The 21,377-nt window shown below is 42.1% G+C and overlaps 1 protein-coding gene across 1 annotated transcript in view; it reads right to left on the bottom strand.

Moving 5' to 3' along the window:
• The window catches only part of GC (GC vitamin D binding protein), a 47,763-nt gene extending 26,655 nt beyond the window's left edge, over positions 1–21,108 (bottom strand). The window contains exons 1-4 of the mRNA XM_034772564.1: positions 20,952–21,108; positions 7,049–7,118; positions 6,073–6,205; positions 1,279–1,490 (exon numbers count right to left, since the gene is read on the bottom strand). Coding sequence (XP_034628455.1) covers positions 1,279–1,490; positions 6,073–6,205; positions 7,049–7,118; positions 20,952–21,012 — 476 coding nt within the window. The 5' untranslated portion in view covers positions 21,013–21,108. The remainder of the gene's footprint in view (positions 1–1,278; positions 1,491–6,072; positions 6,206–7,048; positions 7,119–20,951) is intronic.
• Between the last annotated feature and the right edge of the window lie 269 nt (positions 21,109–21,377).

Here is a 21,377-nt window from a genome sequence, read left to right as displayed (position 1 = left end):
ACAATCAAATACTTTTGATAGTCAGTGGGAGTTGTGGGATTAAATCACTGTTGTACCTTTGAAAATCTCTCTCTAAAGCATCTAAAAAGAAATGTTACTATCAATCTCTACAGAGAGATTCAGGGCCAGATTTTAGGGGTTAGAGATGCAGATAGGTGTCTAGCAGAATTTATAAAAATGTCTACCTGGTTTAGGGGCCTATCTCCCATTCATTTCAATGGGAGATAGATACCGGACTCAGCTAGGCATTGCAATTCATTTGTATTAGGTGCCTATCTGCAGGTTTAAGTACCTAAATGCCTTTGAAAATCTGACCCTGAGTCCCCATGTTAGTCCCTCAGGAGAACCCAGGAATGCAACAATAAGTCAGAGATTCAGGATCAACAAAGGGCTCTCTGCTTCCCCCGCCCCCCGTTACTTTTCCCACCATCTCTCTACCACATGAGTCAGAACAAACAATACAGATGCTCCCCGAGTTATGTAAATCCGACGTACCCAAATCCAAGCTTACGGAAGAAGTTCTGTAAGCTAGAAATAGGAGGGTATTTTGTGTGTGTGTAATGGTTGGAGATACGTTTCCGACTTATGCAAAATTTGAGTTATACAAGGCGTTCCGCAACGGAACGCTTGCTTAAGTCAGGGAGCGTCTGTAGTCCTAACTTCTTGAACCAAGAGACACGCAGCCTTTCATGGTGCCTTCTGACCCCCAACTACTACAAACCAAGCAGAAGATACTCTTAAAAACTGCATTGCTGAGAGGCACCACAGAGACCCTTCTTCAGATCACACAGCACCCAGAAGGACACTCCGACCCCATTGTCTTTAAGAACGTTATTGCTACATCATGTAATATTTTATTCAGCTAAGCCATGGTCCTTTCTGCCCCATGATGAGTGGAGCACATCCCCAGGGTGCTTGGCACACACAGTGGGTAGGGGAGAAAGGTTCTTTGTACCCTTGCAGCCTTGTGCATCCAGGCAGGAGCCAGAGACAATAAAGCACACAAAATAAACTTCTATCCAGTGCTTAACGCCCATTTAATAGCACTTCCACTTGTCTGCATCCCAACCATTCGTCAGAGAGAAAAAAACAGAATCTCATGGAGACAATCTGTTGACTTGGGGCCTCTGGAGTTTAAAACACAAGCCTCTACTGCATGAGCTACAAGCCAACTGGCTGTTAAGGCACTAGAGTAAACTCATCTATCTCTCCCTCTCTCCTCAGTGCCACTAGATGGGACAGAACACCTCACCCAGCAGGTGTGTGGGTTACACTTACCTATCTGCAAAATCCTGGGGGTCCTTCTTGAAGGCCTCACAGAGTTCTTCATTTGATGGCTCCACGTATGTAGGGAACTCTTTGGGCGGTTGGTGCAGGGCGGCCAGACAGAGCTTTCGCTCTAACCCTTGGTGGGTACAGCAAGCCGCAATCCCTGGGTGATCAGGATAAGGAGAGTTTTCATCACAGGACTTGGCAGACAGAGCTGAAGACTGGGGTAAGGTGGAATGGAAGGAACGGAAATGAGAGAACGTTAATGTCCAAGTTCTCAGTCTAGCAGTAATTACAGTTTTCACGTTCTTTAAGTAAAACATCACCTCCTTCTATAGGTGAAATCCACTTCTGCACACAGCTCAAAGAGGCGGGCTCCGTGGTGGTTGGGCTGGGGATACCTCATCTTGGGGACATAAGCACTGGTATGTTGTACAGAACCACAGTGTCATTACCTTATTCCTCTGGGCTGGCTGCAACCCCTCCCAGTCACTTATGGAGTTTATTGGTGCCACATTATTTAGTAATTCATTGCATACCCATGAATGTAGCACAGTATACTTTTTCAGTGTAATACAGTCTTAGTAACATGAGATTTCCCCTTCTGCTATTCGTTCTCTGCTGAGAAGTGGGATAAGATAACTTTCAGGGGTGGTGGTGGGGGAAGGAGATGAGTTGTGTGAGAATTTTGTTAACCATCTTGCTTAATCACTTGTTAAGCACTGTAGCTCTGGCCAAATTCTGACTTTTGTAAAGCCAGCTTATGTCCAAGGTGCTTCTAAGAAGGAGATAACACAAAACATGCATTGAAAGGTATCTGACCCAAACGTCTTACATTATCAGCAATAAAAAACCCAATTGCTTAATGCATAAAGCAAGCCCCCAAAATAGTGGGGGCTCCAATGCAAAGCAAGAAAAGAGGAGAAGGAGAACTACAGTGGTTGCGTTACGGAGTCAGTGTTTACCTTCTCTGACCACACTGCTATCTTAGAAGATACCTGCCACATTTCAGACACCAGGGTGTGGTAACTGTGGGAAAACATTCCATTTTTAATGGTAATCACTGTAGAAAGGGGTGGATTCTGGAGCCCTAATGAAGGCAAAACTCCCTTTGACTTGTTTTAAGTGAGAAGACTGCAGGCTGTAGCTCAAAGTGGATGTGGTTGTGTTGCTTAGTGTCAAAATTCTGCCTCTATGGTTGCACAGGGTCTTCCGGCAGTGGATCTGACGCATTTCTGCTGTAGAAGGGAAAGGTAGGATTTGGGGGGCTGTAGTGCATGGAGCCAAGGAGGCTGCAGGGCACAGACAGATGAGAGCAGGCCTGTGCGGGAGGTGGAAGCAGATGATCTGCCATTCATGGTCCTCCAATTCTCTGTCCCATGTTAGGAGCATGTAACTGTCATCGAGAGCTACTTAGCCACATAGTGGAAGTAGCCTCCACATAGTGGGTCTGCAGCTCTTCTGTGCCTGTGGTGAAAGTATGAAGATTCCTCACCCACATCTGTGCACAGGCCTATGCCCAGTCCAGACACTCAAGCTTGGCGCTGGCATGATGGAGTTGCTCTAAAGAGGAAAGAGGCAGGTGTAACTCCAAACATGGGTATTTAAATTGGCAGAAGTGGGCCACCCTGTTTCCATGAGGAGTTGGTCTGTTAGATATCAGTCATACCAACATTTTTAGTTCTCCAGACGCGATTAAAACAGAACAGCGATCTGTGCTCAGGAAATGTGGCCCAGTCCTTTTTGGGGCTCCTCATCCATACTCTGAATACGATTTGTAAAACCGCTTAGCCATTGGCACTATATAACAACATTTAGTTCTTATATAGGTTTCAGAGTAGCAGCCGTGTTAGTCTGTATCCGCAAAAAGAACAGGAGTACTTGTGGCACCTTAGAGACTAACAAATTTATTAGAGCATAAGCTTTCGTGGGCTACTGCCCACTTCTTCGGATACATATAGAGTGGAACATATATTGAGGAGATATATATACACACACATACAGAGAGCATGAACAGGTGGGAGTTATCTTACCAACTCTGAGAGGCCAATTAAGTAAGAGAAAAAAAAATTTTTTTTGAAGTGATAATCAAGCTAGCCCAGTACAGACAGTTTGATAAGAAGTGTGAGAATACTTACAAGGGGAGATAGATTCAATGTTTGTAATGGCTCAGCCATTCCCAGTCCTTATTCAATCCTGAGTTGATTGTATCTAGTTTGCATATCAATTCCAGCTCAGCAGTCTCTCATTGGGGTCTGTTTTTGAAGTTTTTCTGTTGTAAGATAGCCACCCGCAGGTCTGTCATTGAATGGACAGATAGGTTAAAGTGTTCTCCCACTGGTTTTTGAGTATTATGATTCCTGATGTCAGATTTGTGTCCATTAATTCTTTTGCGTAGAGACTGTCTGGTTTGGCCAATGTACATGGCAGAGGGGCATTGCTGGCACATGATGGCATATATCACATTGGTAGATGTGCAGGTGAACGAGCCCATGATGGTATGGCTGATGTGATTAGGTCCTATGATGATGTCACTTGAATAAATATGTGGACAGAGTTGGCATCGGGCTTTGTTACAAGGATAGCTTCCTGGGTCAGTGGTTTTGTTCAGTGATGTGTGGTTGCTGGTGAGTATTTGCTTTAGGTTGGGGGGTTGTCTGTAAGCGAGGACACGTCTGTCTCCCAAGATCTGTGAGAGTAAAGGATCATCTTTCAGGATAGGTTGTAGATCTCTGATGATGCGCTGGAGAGGTTTTAGTTGGGGGCTGAAGGTGACAGCTAGTGGTGTTCTGTTATTTTCTTTGTTGGGCCTGTCTTGTAGGAGGTGACTTCTGGGTACTCGTCTGGCTCTGTCAATCTGTTTTTTCACTTCAGCAGGTGGGTATTGTAGTTTTAAGAATGCTTGATAGAGATCTTGTAGGTGCTTGTCTCTATCTGAGGGATTGGAGCAAATGCGGTTATATCTTAGAGCTTGGCTGTAGACAATGGATCGTGTGGTGTGTCCTGGATGGAAGCTGGAGGCATGTAGGTAAGTGTAGCGGTCAGTAGGTTTCCGTTATAGGGTGGTATTTATGTGACCATTGCTTATTAGCACAGTAGTGTCCAGGAAATGGACCGCTTGTGTGGATTGATCTAGGCTGAGGTTGATATATATATCACTTATATATAGAAGTTCTTATATAGCACTTCTCATTTTTAGGTCTCAAAGCACTTTACAGAGGAGGTCACAATGATTATCCTCATAGTACCGATGGGGAAACTGAGGCACAAGGTGGGACAGTGACTTGCCAAAAATAAAAAATAGAGATGGTCCCAACCCAAAAGCTTGGATCAGGATACCTGAATCTTTTAGCAACATGAGGTTATGTGTATTGTTCCTTTAAATATGTAGCAAGGTGCCAGCGGCAGGTTCTAGGCAGAAGCTCTGAAGTGAAGCATAGGGTTGAAGGAAAGAAGGGTCACAGTAACTTTAGGGATAATACCATTTCCCTTATTCCAGGAAAATGTAACCCTTTCTGTGACTCTTAACCACCATCACATGACAAGCTGCTTGAAATCTGGATCCAGACCTGATTTTTGCAGCTGGATCCCAGCTCTATTAAATTCCATTAATATTAATGAGAGCTACATGTATGCACCGAACAGACAATAAACCCCACCACCTTTCAGCCATAGTCCACGTTACCTTTTAAATTAATTTCAAGATGTTTCCATACGTATTCACCTCCCCTCAGACTTCTCCACCATTTTCTCCTGAAACTTTCATTGGAATGTAAACAACATTGCATATACATAACTGTACATAAATTGGAACCATCACATTGTTTCTCTCTGGTAAGAATGTAATGATATGGTTATGTGCAATATATTATTCAGCCAGTAGATGCCTCTGTATGCCATTCAGAATTCCAGATAGTGCTCTTGGGAAACTGCATAATAAATTATGTCAAATATATATATATACTAAATAATGTTAGAGACATGAATATTAGGTGTAGTACTATAAGACAATAGAAAGGAATTTGTGTGCGTCTCTGATGATGCAGCATTCCTGAATGTAGCTGGAAAAACTTCAGAGTTTATACAACCCTGAAACCTGGTTTGTGTGTCTTGCTTTGTAAAACCGTGGTCTGTGTAAATAGCAAAGTGAAACAGAGCGTCATGAGGGAATTGTTAAGTTTAAGGTGCTCCCAAGACAAGCAAAAACCCAAGGCCACAAAAACAGACCAGTAAGATTAAAACAACTGGAACAAGCCAGTGGGATTAACAGCAGAGAGCAGATGATATAAATAAGACAAGTAAAAATAAGTTTTAGCAAGGTAAGCAAAAAATGTATTTGTTTGGGTTAATTATTGTGATTTGTGCATAAAAGTGTTTAGTCAGGGGTTTAGAATGGATAAGTTCGCAGATGAGGTAACTTGGTAACTGAGTCTGCGCAAAGCTATGGAATAGGGTATAAAAGATATTGACTGACAACAAGAGAGTGGAGAAAAAAAAAAAGGGGGAAGAACATAGCAGAGACCAGAGACTTGGAAAAAATCTCCCTCTCCCCAGAAGAGGTCATTTATAGCTGGTAATAGCATGGTCTTAAAATGTACAAAATAAATGCTACAAGAAACTATTTAAGCCTAAATTGGAATGGATCTCCTTGGTCATCATACAGGATGGGGCCTGGTAGACCAGGGAGAAAAAGCTGAGAGCAAAGCTGTATGAAAGCCGGTTTCTTTGTCTATCGTTAGAAGCTGTTTTCTTTAATAAATGCATCGTGTTTAAGATACTATGATTCTATAGAGCATGACTTACCCCAGTTTCATAGCAGATGGGGTCAGCCCCTTTGACGCAACACGTTTCTGCCAAGGAGACCACGTCTTTCACAACGTGACTGATCTGTTCAAAGGTGGCATTGGAGAATTTCTTGCTGTTCATGATGATTGCTCTGAGAGCAAAAAGAAGGCAAAGATCTCAGGGCAAGTTTGGGGAAGTGTTTATTTTTCACTGAAACCCTGTTGACATAAATCTGTCCGATTGCAGTTACAAGTTTTACGTGAAGAATAGCAGCTCTGGGTCTGAAATAAGAATAAGGGTTTTCTTTTAAAGCAACGTTTTTTCTTTAAAATGTCATCGGAATCTGTGCTACAGCCGTAGAGCTTTATTTTCAGCATGCCTGTATCCAGGCTTCCAGTTTGCTCCACAGCTTTGCAGCCAGAAGTAATTGTGGACACAGATTTCCTTCTATAATTCTCTATGGATACATCTGATGTCACATACATGCCTAAGTACTGATAGTCGCTGTAGATCAGGCAGTTAAATGTCTAAGGGTACATCTAAACTGCAGCTGGGAGCGTTTCCCAGCTCAGATAGTCACATGCTAGTTTTGCGCCACCTAGCTTGCTAAAAATAGCAGTGTAGCTGGGGTCAGAGAGACAGATGCTGCCATTGAAGTAGAAGGCTGGGATTTTCAAATCCTAAGGGTGCTAGGCACCCACATTCCATTAAAATGAGATAGGATTTAGGTAATTCACTTCTTTTGAAAATTCAAGGCAGACAAACAACTGACAGTCTAAGGCCCTGATCCTGCAAATATGCAGGTGTTTAACTTTGTTCGTGTGAGTGGTCCCACTGAAATCAATAGGACTCCCCCTTTAGAAAGTTTAATTATAGTTAAACCGTCTAACATTATTTTTTCTTTTTATAATCATTTTCTTTAACTTGGTTTGTGTGCTGTGTGTTAGCAGGCTGGATTCAAAGTCAATGCTTCAGTGTTCTGGGGGGTACATACAGAGATCGGAAGTTGTCTTTTCCCAGGCTGTTGAATTCTTGACAGACTTTGTCCCGTACATAGTCTCGACCTGCAAAATCAGTCACAGGAGGATTTATGATCAATTACTTGTTTTGATAAAACAGACACACAAGAAAACAAAGCATATCTCACTCTGTCCTCTTGAAGACAAAGATGGGCTTGAGTGAGACCAAAACAAAAAACACACCAGAAAAACCCTACCCAAACAACATATTCTACTGCACACATCTCTCCTTTTGGGAAAGGACGAGAGAACAAACAACATAACCAAATGTTAGTCACGTTCCTTACTGAGGTTCTGGAAGGTGCTCAGATCCATGGCGATGAGCATAGTGTAAAAACCTATTATAATAGAATCTGTATGTTCTTGAGGGTCTGGTCCAAAGGCCACTGAAGTCCATAGGAGTCTTTGTTACTTCAGGTTAGTCTGTATCCGCAAAAAGAACAGGAATACTTGTACCACCTTAGACTAAATTTGTTAGTCTCTATGGTGCCATAAGTACTCCTGTTCTTTTTGTTACTTCAATGGGCTTTAGATCAGGCCCTTCTTTCCAAAATGAGAAGATATGAGAGAGAGAATGAATTAATGTTGGTTTATTTTTTAAATGGAAAGGGGATGACATGTCTATTCCCATATTCCAGCCATCTCATCTGGAAAAAGAAAAAACACATTTTCCCACTATTATAATTAGAAAATAACTGTCTAGGTGCATGTGTTGTTAGGGTATCTTTGTAGAAAAGCAGTGGGGTGAAATTCACCCCTGTGCCAAGGGCCAGCATCAATTTCTAAGTATCAATGAGTTCCCTCTTAAGCCCTCAAAATAGGATTCTAGTGGCACAGAAAGCTTGTGCAGGCCCGCTGTATGGGGATGAGTTTCATCCCAATAGCATTTAATACAAAATAACATATGATGGTTCAAAACAGCCTGTAGAGTTCAATATAGAATTATATCCCTGCTGCAGATTTCCACAGAATGGTGTAAAACAAACCAACTCCTCAAACCACCTCCTGAAAAGCCCCACAACTCTACAAAGAACAGATTTCTCTGTTAAATTTGACACTGTAGGCTCAGAGTAATTTTCACAGAATTCCAATTAATTGTCATGAAACCCTATTGGTTCCACCCCTAGTTAATTCAGTGCATGGTTCTAGAAAGTGTATTTGTCCATACAAAAAAGGTACACACTGAACTTTGAAAATCAGGATAATTTGGGCAGCCCCATAATAGCTCAGGTACAAATAATATACAATTATAAAGTACTACTCAGAAGATGGTTTCCATCTCCAGCAAGCATCTGACTTCCTGCTATTTCTTACAAACTATAGTTTTGTTGCCAGTTTCAAATGAGCTTTTGAATCGTCTTCTGCTTAACACAGAAATCAGGTGGCATCACTACCATCTGCCTGCCCTAAACACAACAGCAATGGATCCTGTAAAATTGTCTTCCCGGTATGCTGGCCGACGCCCTTTTTAATAAGCAGATTTTCCCGTATGAATGTTTGTAATGGAAAAGCAGGCCCATTTGAACAGCAGGAGTGGGTTCTGTGACCATACTGTACTTCCCCAGGAAGAGAAAGGCAGACAAAAAAAAAATGTATGAAAAGCAGGACCTGCTGCCTCAGAAAGCAGGAGCCCTGAGAAGTGACACAAGCAAACTTAGGAAAGTCGGCTCTACTGTGCAAAAGCGTGAAGATGAAGGCGAGGTGACCCAGTGTAGAACTGCACTAAAACAAAAGAACATGGATTATGAACCCCTGCAAATGCTTTTTTGTAGAGCTCCTGGGTTAGGAATAGGATTGCTGCTGCTTTTTATTCTGCAGTAGCTGCCATAGCAAATCAGTATTGCTTTCTTCCTGGCTCTCACTTACACAATATCTCCCCATTGATTGAGGGTGGGGGGGGGGGGGGAAGTGTGTGGCTTAGACTCCCTTGTTGTTCCTTGGCACTAGCTATGACAGTGTAAAGATGTGGAGAATTCCTTCCCTGCCCCCATAGGTAGGAGACATGAACCATAATGAGCTCTGTTAATGGATAGAGCTCCATTAAGGACTGTCTGGAGGTTCCCATAAGACTGCACAACTGAGAAAAGCTTACCTAATGCATCATTGATGTACTGGGACACACTCTTAGTAAACAAAAACAATGAGGAGTCCTTGTGGCACCTTAGAGACTAACAAATTTATTTGGGCATAAGCTTTCGTGGGCTAGAACCCCTCACTTTATCAGATTCATGGAGTGGAAAATACAGGGGCAAGTATAAATACACAGCACATGAAAAGATGGGAGTTGCCTTACCAAGTGGGGGGTCGGTGCTAACGAGCCAAATCAATTAAGGTGGAAGTGGACTATTCTCAACAGTTGACAAGAAGGGGGGGAATATCAAGGGAAGAAAAATCACTTTTGTAGCGCTAATGAGGCCAATGTAATCAAGATGGCTCATTTCAAACAGTTGACAAGAAGGTGTGAGTATCAGCAGGGGGAAATTAGTTTTTGTAGTGAGCCATCCACTCCCAATCTTTATTCAGGCCTAATTTGATGGTGTCCAGTTTGCAAATTAATTCCAGTTCTGCAGTTTCTCGTTGGAGTCTGTTTTTGAAGTTTTTTGTTGTTGAAGAATTGCCACTTTTAAGTTTGTCATTGAGTGTCCAGGGAGATTGAAGTGTTGTCCTACTGGTTTTTGAATGTTATAATTCTTGATGTCAGATTTGCGTCCATTTATTCTTTTGCATAGAGACTGTCCGGTTTGGCCAATGTACATGGAAATAAGTGGGTTTTAGCCCAAGAAAGCTTATGCCCAAATACATTTGTTAGTCTCTAACGTGCCACAAGGACTCCTCGTTGTTTTTGCTGATACAGACTAACACGGCTACCACTCTGAAATCTGTCTCTCTTAGTAAACACTTCACCTCAGGCTGAATGCACATGGAATGACTAAATTCTTCTCTGTAAGGCACTTAACAGGTACTACAGGGCATTTTCAGAATTTAAATGATGCTTGAAAAAAATCAGAGGGAAAATGACAGCATTTTTAAATATAGAACCTCATCTTGTTGGTCTGATGAAATTCCAGTGTGCTCAGTGCCTGATCTGTCTTCATTTGAATAATTCAAGCTACTAGCAGGGCTAGAATGATCCAGTCATCTCATCTGCCTCTTTGCTGCCTTACACTCACATTTATCTGCTTTAGACGGCAGCGGAGAAGGATGCTTGAAGCTCTTCATGCTAGAGGCCATTCTTCATGCACAGATGTCATGAGGCAATTCTCTGCTTAGGGAACATTTCGTTAAAAAAATAAAAAAGCAGGCAGACAGAAAAGGCCAATTTCCAACTGAGGTAAATATAGAATAAGGGTATCTTTGTCATGAAAAGCCATGCTTACTTGTGGCAAACACAAAGTTTGTCTTTGTGAGTGTTTGTGAAAATTTTAACTTGGCCACAAAATGAAAAGTGGGGAGCTTAGCATAATGCTAATTGGAGCCTGTTTTACTGAGAGCTAAATTTTTGACTTTGCCACAAGCCTGAGGGATGGGGTGTAAAAGCAGCCCAGGGAAGAAAGAAAGGCACAGTTCCTTTCCACCTTCCCCACTTACTTCTGGCAGAGACTCATTTGTTGCTGGCATACATCAGTAGCAAATTATAACCTCCCCTGCACCGATCCAACAGTGCTGGTTTATGCATTGGCTCCGCCCATTTCCCTCCCACCCCCACCTACCCGCTTGGTGTTTCCCATGGGGCTACTCATGGAGTTATGTACTACACAATGCAAGTAATGGTGGCAGAGTTGGGCCCTTGGCGTCCTAGGGAAGGGCAAGGATCCTAGTGTGGGTGGGGAAACCATTCTGGAAATGAATGTATTGTCATTTTGGTGAAAGACTTCTTTTAAAATCAGTGGAAGACCCATTCAAGAGTATAATTTAGACCTCAGTTTCCAATATGATAGATTTAATTTTTTTTTTAAATAAACTTTTCTTCATCTCTGGCTAAATTTTAAAACACATGCTCAAAATTTCCTATAAATAAATGATTTCCCCCCTCTCTTTCTTTTCATTTAGCCATCAATATACAATTCCCAGTGCAGGACACAGGTTATTAGCAATCTGAGTGAGAGACAGTCCCATTAACCTGATCACCACACAAAAAAGCTTTGTCAGTGTGAGGTTAAAACTGTAGGCACCTACCAGTGATCTGAGTGTATAGAACGTTCCATGAATGTTAGCGTCAGAAAACCATTTCAAGGTATGGTGAGTCACCAAGTGACCAAATCACCGAGCCCCAAGGCTTATAGGAGTGGGGGAAAGGAAAAGAGGAACACATGTCCAGGGAGGAGGATGGAATGGGAGAGAGGGGAGAGGTCAAGAGCTCAGGGATTCTTCACTGCAAGGGAATCCCTGTTCTCTTTGGGGCCGGGGAAGTAGCAGGAGGTGGCCAGACTGAGAAAGAGTGGAAGGTGTTTTTCTTTTTTTTGACCATTACAAATCAAAACAGAACATATATTAGAGCGTTAGAATATTTCTTTAGGGAAGGAGAGCAAAAGGGAATAGAGAAGACAGCACTGCTGCATTTTCAGTTTGTTACAGAACTCACTGGCTATATTTAATCAGGTTTCTGGAAGACCCATTCATGTTTTTCCATATGGTATGTAGTTGTAGCTCTGAAGTCTGTGTTTACACATCTAAATAAAATTATAGCCCTAGTTTCAAAGAGCTGAGAACAAGCAGCTCCCATTCACCCCTAAAGAAAATTGCATACAAAATGTGTGCACATTACAACTTAACGGGTGACATTCTTTTATCCTAGTCCGGCTAATCCTGAAAAATGTGGGGTCATGTCTGATAATTACTAACAGATACGTTCTTTTATCACAAAAACCTTATAAAACTTGCTTTACAACTTAGTCAGAGAGAAATTAGTATATATTGGAGACTCCCACTGTAGTCAATGTACAAGAGACAGTTTTTTTCAGTGTGTCTTTCAGTGCAAATATAAGTCAATGAAGGATCTGCAGATGTATCTGCACATCGGGCAGACATGCTCACTTGTTTTTGCCACAGCCTGCTTTCTTGGCTCGCACTTTTCTTTGGCTTTTTCTGTTCTGCTGTTCTCAATGGCTTTAACTGCAGACCAGTAGGTCTGCCACCATCTTGGTCTATCAGCAGCAGCTTTCCATGTGCTGGGGTCAACTTGGCCAGCTTTTAAATGAGCTTTGAGAGTGTCCTTATATCATTTTCATTGGCCTTCCAGCATACATGCTCCCATTTTCAATTGTCCATAAAATATGACTTTGGGAGGCATGTATTACCCATATGTACAAGCCCAGTAAAGTTGCACCTGTATAATTAGGGATTCAATGCTAGTCCTACAGCTCTTGTCCAGGACTTTTATGTTTGGTACCCTGTCTAATCACTTGATGTTACAGATGAGATGTAGCCAGCACATGTGAAAACACAAAATATATATACACAAAAAACACAATTATAAATTGCCCTATGGAAGTGCCTAAAACTGTATCAATGAGACCTGCTACCAGTCAGTTTCTGCAGCTTTATGGTATTAATCACATATTGCGGTTGATGCTTTTCTACTTAGTCTTCCTCTTCTATCCTGTCATTTGATAGTGTCAATTAAAGTCTTTCATTGTTTCACATTTAGGTCCAAACTTCTGTTTTTCTTACATTAAGGTAGGTAATCTGTTTATTGGTGGTCCTATCAAAACTCTGTGATATTAAGCTCTTCTCCTTTTCCCTCTTCTCTATTTTTATTTTGAGTTTAATAATGACTATTGTTGAAGGGGGTTCTCCTTTCATTAGTACTAAAAAAGTTCTTAAATTATCAGGTTGGGTGATAGGTGATGACCGTTTTCTTTCTGGCTTTTATAAGAAACAGGGTTTTCAGGACAATCTAATAAAAATAGTAAAGGGTTATCTGAGAGAAAAGGTGGGCAAGCTAATATTTTTTATTGGACTAACTTCTGGTGGTGAGAGAGACAAGCTTTTGAGCTCCACAGAGCTCTTCTTCAGGGGTTCTCTGACAGCTGACACCCCATTCGTAGTTTTGTTGAAATCAATGACGTTACACCAGTGTAAAGCCAGTGTGAAAGAAGAAGCAGGCCCAATTAGAGTTTTAGTTAAAGAAATTAGGTAGACATTCTCTCTTGCTTCATCAACTCTATCTATCCATCTGTCTTCGTGTTTTGTTTAGTGGCCATCACTGAAGACTAGGATTTTCAAAAAGGAATTAGGGCTCCAGCTCCCATTGAAAAAAGAAAATTAAAAGGTGCTTCTGAATATCTCCCTCTAATTGTCTAGAAACACAATTGTCAAAAGTGCCTAACTAACTTACAGCCTAGGTCACATTGTCTTTTAATGAGACTGAGGTTGCTAAGTTCCTAAGTCACCTCTGAAAATAGGACTCCGTCTTCTAAGTCAGTTAGGCACGTTTAGAAGAAAATTTACCCTTGTTTTATTGATGTTAGTCTTTTTCTGTATTGGCGTCTTTCGTTTTTTCAGCTGTAACATTGGCTGCACAAAAGTTGTAGATTGCACCGGATACATGGAAATCAATTGCTGTTGTAATAAGAACCAATAGAGGGTGCTATGAACCATATATGTTTGAAAGGAAGCTCTCGATTTTAGTTCAATCTGGAAAACGCACAGGACTGAATGGATTTATCAAAAGACATATCAAGCATCAGGACAGACAGAATGAAAAGGAATTGCCATAAGTCTTTGCAATAGGTGAACGTTAATGCTAAATTGCAATGGAATTGCTATAAAATGATGTAGTGTGCCCATATTACCAAACCTAAGCAGAGAGCACTATGATTCATGTAATTACAGCAAGTGCCAAAGGAATGATTAATAAGCCACTAATCCCTGTAAAGTGCTCCTGATTTTGCTACAAACTGTCTGGGGTGGGATTTGGTACCAGCAGGTTAAATATCAGTATAATTTTAGAAACTCTGCTGTAACATTTACATTATTTTCACAGTGACTTTCACACCCGGAAAGGTGTTTGTAGTGAAGACAGGATGAATCCAGTTACTGCAAAAAGCTGAAAGGATAAAATTTTCAAAAGCACCAAAGTGACTTAGGAGCCCAAGTTCCATTTTCAAAAGTCACTTAGGTAGTTAGGGCCAGATTTGCAAAGGTTTTTAGGTACCTACAGATGTGAATAGGTGCCTAGTAGGATTTCAAAAGCACCTAGGGCCATAGGCGCCGAGTCCATGGCTGCTTTGGGGCTGGAGAACCCATGGGAAAAAAAAATAGTGGGTGCTCAGCACCCACCGGCAGCCCCATTGATCAGCTCCTCCTCCTTCCCTGCAGCCCTCCCGCCTGCTGCGGATCAGCTGTTTAGCAGCATTCAGGAGGGGGAGGAGCGAGGGTGGGGCATGCTCGGGGGAAGGGACGGAATGGGGGCTGGAAGAGGTGGGGTGGGGAGTGGAGGAACCTTGGGGGAGGGGGTGGAGTGGGGCAGGGCCTGGGGCGGAGCAAGGGTCAAGCACACCTCGGGAAAGTGGAATGTCAGTGCATATGCCTAAGGCCCAGGTAGAGGCCTAAATATCTTTGACTAACTCCCTTTGAATTTAATTAGGCACCTAAATACCTTTGAGGTTCTGGGTCCAACCTAGTCACTTTAGAAAACCCCACTAGGCCTCTATTTGCATCTCTAGGAACCAGAATATCTTTAATGTCTGGCCCTACATCCCATTTTTAAAAATGACTTGGGCATTTAGGAGCCTAAGTCTGATTGACTTTCAATGAGACTTGGACTTTTAAGTCACTTTTGAAAATAGGATTTAGGCACTTTTGAAAAAAATTCCCATGTTCTCTTTTACCCTTAAGCTGCCATTTCTGGAAATACTTGCTCCAGGAGATTCTTTAGAAAATCTGAATCACACAAGAATACGAGGTACCAGTGGGCAGTGAAAAGTGTACAACCCAGATCACCACCTGGTGGAAATCACCACAGTTCCATTGGAACTTCAGTAGAACTAATCTGATTTACACTATCTGGGGACCTGGCCCACAACATCTAGAAACCAGCTAGTCCTATGGAAGTCAGGGTCTGGTTGAAGATATAAAAGTCCAAGATCTACACAGACCCCAAATGGAAACACACTAAAATTAGTAATGCTGGACATTTACTATGTTGTAAGAACCATTCATGTAGTGAAATTAATGCTCTCTCAAACCTCCCCGTCACGATTCCTTATTTCTGATGCAAACAGTTTCAACAATAAAAATTAGGATACCAAATGTGCATAGAGTGCAAGGATCTCTGGGATTAAAATGAGTGATATCCCTTTAAATGAAGTACAGTTGAGTGGTAGGCTAAAATTCATACATTTGAAGGCCAGAAGGGAACATTACCATGATCAAGTCTCTGCTAACCCACTGTCGTCAAATGATGCCCTCTGTTGCACAGATGTAACTGATTTAGAACTTAAACAATTCTGATGGTGATGACTAGAATTTAGCTCACTCTCTCAACTGTGTTGACTTTGCAGAACAAAGTACCAGAATAAAAAGCAGCAAAAGCTTATTTTCATCATTAATATGATCAGATTCTGAATGCACATAAGTAGCATAGCTGCTTAGTAAGAAGGTGGCATTTTTAGAGCAAAAGTGCATTTTAATGCATCAGCTGCATAGACTTTGCAGGACGCAAATTAGATAGATGGATGGGGAAACCCCCAGGTTTCCTGAAATGCTTCAAAGTGCTATCGTTTGCTTTGTGTTCGACATTTTTGATTGTATTAAAGTCTGATGCTATCTGATTATGCTCATGTGTCCCCAACAGACAAGTGATGATTCTGCTGGTGTGGCGAGGTGTCAAGCTATAAGGTATTAATCAGTCTGTATCCTGTTAATCTATTCGAGTCAAAGAAGTTTGACCCCTCTCCCCTGTTGGAACAAGTAGCCTCTGAGGGTGACAGCTCTTTGTTAGAACATTTCCCCCTCACAACGAGGGTGACCATGTGTCCTGTTTTGGCCAGGACAGTCCCTTCTTTAAGCCCTGTCCTGACTTTTTCCCCAAAAGGAGGCATTTGTCCCATTTTCTGACTTGATCAGTTGGCAGGACAAATGCCCACTCTTGTCAAAAAATTGTGGTGCGGTGGGGAGGGGGTGAGCAGAGATGCCAGACCCCCACAGCGGGGAGCCAGGGCTGTGGGGGCAGCGGTGTTCCAGCATGCATAGGGGACCCCGCATTGCGCAACGGAGCAAACTGGTTCCAGCAGGGTTCCAGCAACTGGGCAACAGCCTGGCGCGTGGCAAGTGGCGGCAGGATTACAGCGACAGGCAACGCATGGAGGTGCCCTCGGGCAAGCAGCTGGTGGTGTCCCGTTTTCTCTTTGGGAAATATGGTCACCCTACTCACAACCAAAGTAAACAAAATACATGTTTTGGACCTGGAATAGCTGCTCACTAATACACTTCGATATTGTCGCTTAAATGAGCTAAACAGAGACAAAATAAATACAGGATTCAGCTGCTCGGTGTTTATAAAATAATCTGGTATGTGCTTATAAATAAGGTGTTAATGATAGTCCACCAGCTGTGAAAAGGACACAGACAATTATATTACAAGTGGAGGCTTGGACTCAAACAAAACATACAGCCATGTTAGGTTATTTCGATTTATAAAATGGCTGCTCAGCTCAATCAAATAACCCCTGCTCACTAAGAACCTCATCCAAAGCCCATTGAAATCAGGGGAAAATCTTTTTATTGACTTGCGATCAGGTCTTTAGATTAGACATCTTCATAGTCTTCCAGGGCCCACACCACAGCCTCTTCTCCTGCCCTCAAAATTCAGCTCCATACAGCTCCTTCTTGCAGATAGAGAGCTACCTCTGAGCACCACACTGGGTCTTCTCCTCTCTTCTGTGACATACTGGAAGGGAAATGAGCACGTTTACCTGCCAAATGTGGTAGGGAAGCATGGGTGGAAGAGACCGGCAACTAGATGACTTCCTCCAGCCCTGAGCCAGTGCCAGCCTCTTGGAGGGAGCTATGCTTGTCTGGGGGGTATGCATGATTTCAGGGGTATGGCCAACTGGTTAGGGCAGAGCAGGGGAGCAGCTCCTATAGGCAGCATGATCTCCTCAGAAATCCATATAGTTGCTGGCAGAAAACACTATGGAAATTAATGCTTCCCAGAGCAGCATTGATGGTACGTACTCCATTCAGGGATGGTCCGCAATTTAGACTCTCCCCTAGAGCTCACGTTGACTAGCTAACGTGTCCACACTACAACTTGTCCTGTCTACACTAGGGTTTTTAAACATGTTAGTGGTCACATGTTAGCTATCATGTTTTAAATACGCACCTTTTTGCTAGTGTAGATGGTGCTTTGAGTGGCATGATGCCAGTGATCTGGGTTCAATTGTAGTAGGACTACAGAGCAGGCTGTGTTTTAGGGAGAAATAGTCTTCATTCCATAGGATCTCAGAGTGTGTTACTTATTTAAACAGACATGCTAACATATCACTTCAGCTCTCATTGAAAGGTAGCTGGCTCCCTTCAACCTGAAACACATCAGCTGTTTGAGAAGGCACAGAAACACCACTAAGAAGATGATGAGGACAGAAGTGACAAATCTCTTTTCCAGCTTAACGGCTGTGAGGACCTCCAGATAATGGAATAGGAATGATCTGACACCGGGACACATAGTTACAGCCTTAGTTCTTATGAAAAATGCCATAGTCTCTTTAATGTCCAAAAGGGGTGAAGCGCTCAGCTTCATTTATGGCTTCTTCTCGGCAATTTTAAAAATCTGAATGGGTTAATAAGGGTATGATACTGATGTGGGAAAAAGCGTTTATGTATAGGAGAACTGCCTGCTATTAATACTGCCTTCCAACTCTTGCATTACTGAGACAGCATGGAACACCCTTCCTTCAAACCCCATTATTGCTGCTTGGATTACCTGGAGGGATCACCGCAGAGCATTGTATGGCATTTGCTCAACAGGGACTAGGCCCTACTTTCACCACCACCCTCCCCAACCACGGGAATTGGGCTCAAGTTTCTTACGGCACGAGAGGGCACAAGTCACAGGGTGGGCCTGGAGATGACCTTTTTGTTTCTTTGTCAATAAGATGTGAAATGCTTTCAAGTGAATGCGTTGGTTGTGAGCCTGGTATCTTACGTGACTGATGCAAGCTGTCTAACTGTGGCTGTTTGAAAGAGGGAGATATGGAAAAATGGAGAGTGAGATAGTTGAGTCTTTTTGGTCCGTTCAGATCTTGGATTTTCTGCTGGGACTGCCACTCAAAGCTGCAATTAATGCTAGCGGTAGTGGTAATTTTGTCAACCAGGCACTTGTCCACTGTGACTGGGCTGAGACCAACAACTCATTTTATGCAGGTCCCCAAACAAGGATGGGACAATAACTTTTAGTCAGATGCTCAGCTGATGTATATCATCACATCAATGACTTCAGTGAAGTGATGTTGATGTACACTAGCTGAAGATCTGACTAAGAGTTCATAAAATTTGCTCATTTTAACCTACTGAGGTATTTTCCCTTCCCATCCTTTTCCTTCTCTCCTGGACCCAATCTGAGATCCTATGCTCCTCTCTCCATCTTTCACAGAACTATAAACTCTCTGGGCAATTCCTGTTTTCCCTTTTTACTCCTTCTCTGGTGTTTCTTTCTTCAAGCCTCTTATGTAGCATGCTGGTACTTTAAAATCTTGGAGGCTCTTGATATTTCCAGGGTCAGATTATCCTCAGAATTTATTGCATCCAGCTTTGTTATTTTGCACATCAAGAATCCAACGAGTGTCTTAGAAGAGAGAATATTGCCTTTGCTATTTCCCAATTAACCAAAGTAATTACAATATTAATTGCTGGGTAACCTGCAGCATTCAGATCTCATGATAAAACTTTAGATTTTTGAAAGGGAAAAAAATCCATCATGGACCAGAACCTCAGATAATGTAAGTCAATTGCAGTTCTATTTAAATCAGCAGATTTACAATCCGCCGAGGATCAGGCCTCACGGGATTACAACGGCCAAGGATGTACAAAGTTGTAATTATAGGACTGATTGTCCTGTCAAAGAGAGGGAAAAAAAAATCTCTAGTTTCCTGCATTTTTCATTCCAATAGAGGTTTTGTAACACTTCAGATTCTGGGGCATTGTTTAATTAAATCAGCCCTCAAGTTGTATATTGGCATCAAAGGCAAGGTTTTCAATCATAGAAGCAAAACAACTCTGGTTCAGTAATGTGAAATAACCATATATTTCTTTTTAACCTTGCAGTGTTAAAAATTTAAGCAAGAAGTCTCTGTGAATCAATACAAGCAAATGGCAGTAAGTAGAATCTATTAATGTCCAATTTTCTTTTGTTGTTTTGTATGGAGACTAACCCCAGGGAGATATTCCTAACATGATCAAGTATTAGTTTTAATATTATCACTTGGCAGCTTTCAAGGGCAAGGTTACTGGAATTCATTTTCACGTTTGTAAACTGGTGTGCAATAATGATAAAATACATAAATATATGTTTATTTATTTATATTCTTTTTGGCAGAGCTTCATTTGTGAGTCTGAAACTACAGATCAAGTAACCAAAGTGAGAATTTGTGGTTTTGCCCTGCTCTTTCTACTCAAGGTCTTTCATTTTGTAAAGCAAATAAAAGTGTTTGCAAAAGGTACCAGACTGAAAGCCCTAGAGAGAGTCGTGTTCTCCATATGAATCCTGGCAGAGTCAAGGCCTTGACCTAAAGTTTTTTTTCTCCCCTAGCCTGGCCAACAAAAGCCACGCAATCAATCTCTCCCTTCACATTGTTGAGTAATGTGCCCCACTTCTGACAAAGATGATACGTCAATCTTCGTGCCCAATCAGGGCTTTGCTTCCCAGTTTGAGACTCCCTGCAAAGGTGGCAATTGTGATATGTCATTTTGATGACACTCTGAAGCCCCCCCCCCCACCCCAGTCTTCAAACCCCAAGCTCCAGCCCAAGCCACAACATCAAAGCACTGTTTACAAATCTATTTTGAGAGTGCTAGTGCAAGCCCTGCAACCCCGAGTCGGTTGACCCGGGCTGGGAGGCTCACTGCCGTGGGCTGTGCAGACAAACCCCAAGAACTGGAGAGAGAGCAGCAATTCCTTTTGGACAGGCCGCATAACAGCTATCAGGTCATAAAGAGCCAGATCTTCAGCTGGTGTAATTGTTGTAGTTTACAACTGACACCAGTGAGGAGCTGGCCCAGTAAGTTTAGTTCACTACCCACCTTGGCCACAGATGCAAAAAGGTGCAAAGTTCCATTGCCTATGCAGAGCCATGCCAAGACGTTTTCTATTTCATGCGTTCTGAGTTTGTGTTGCAGTGAGAAACTCTTGTCATATTGAGAGTGCAATTAAAAATCCAGTTCATTACCACTTTTTAAATAAGTGATTATGATTCTATTAGTTATGCCAATCAATTGTGCGACTGCACTGATCACTACAGTATGTGAAGAGGTTCCTGTTAGTGCCTTTGAAAAATCAAACACCTTAACAGCAGGGGCATCATTTGCTACAGGGTAAAAGGGGCAGTTGCCCCCCCCCAACTTGGTTTGCCCCCTGCTTCAAAGTCTATAAAAGACATAATGGCGCATACTTTTGCCTCCCACCCGGTCTTTGCAAGATATCATATAATAAGCACCCCGTGTTCCATATGCTAACACAACTTTGCCACCCCTAGAACTTTTCTGAAATGGCTCCCATGCCATACCATTGTCTTTATCTAAACAGTTCTTCTGCTTGAGGACTGGATCCAGCTTCCATTGAAACTGACAGAAATCTTTCCTTTGATTTCAGTGGAAGTTGGATGGAGCCTTTCAAATGGAAAGTTTCACAGGAGAAATGCAGAGTGGAAGCCATCTTACCTCTATGTTCAGCATGACCCAGCGATACTGCAGCAAGCAGCAAGACTATTACTACCTTCATTTTGTAATTACACTGGGTTTAAAGGGATGGTTTAATCACTTTGTCTTCTGCAGATTGTTTCCCCAAAGGTAGCACTCTAGCGGTCGTTCTGCCATTTATATCAATTACATGACTGCAAATTACCCGATAAATGATTAATCTAGGTCGAGGGCATGCATCCTTGGTCTAGTGGAGATAAAATGGAATGACTAGTAAAGACAAATAGACATTTACCGATGCCACTGTATCCAAAAATCACTGTGGTTTTATTATTAACTCTGTAAAACTGGGATTCTAGCTATACAATTCCAATCAAACTTTATCCTACCAATGTTTTAATGCAAAAACAATGTAATAGGAATTTTAAAAGTGTGTGTGTGTGTGTG

Source organism: Trachemys scripta, chromosome 5 (assembly GCF_013100865.1).
Source record: "Trachemys scripta elegans isolate TJP31775 chromosome 5, CAS_Tse_1.0, whole genome shotgun sequence".
Taxonomy (NCBI): Eukaryota; Metazoa; Chordata; order Testudines; family Emydidae; genus Trachemys; species Trachemys scripta.
The sequence above is the reverse complement of the archived record's forward strand: the minus strand, read 5'-3'. Positions and strand labels throughout refer to the sequence as shown.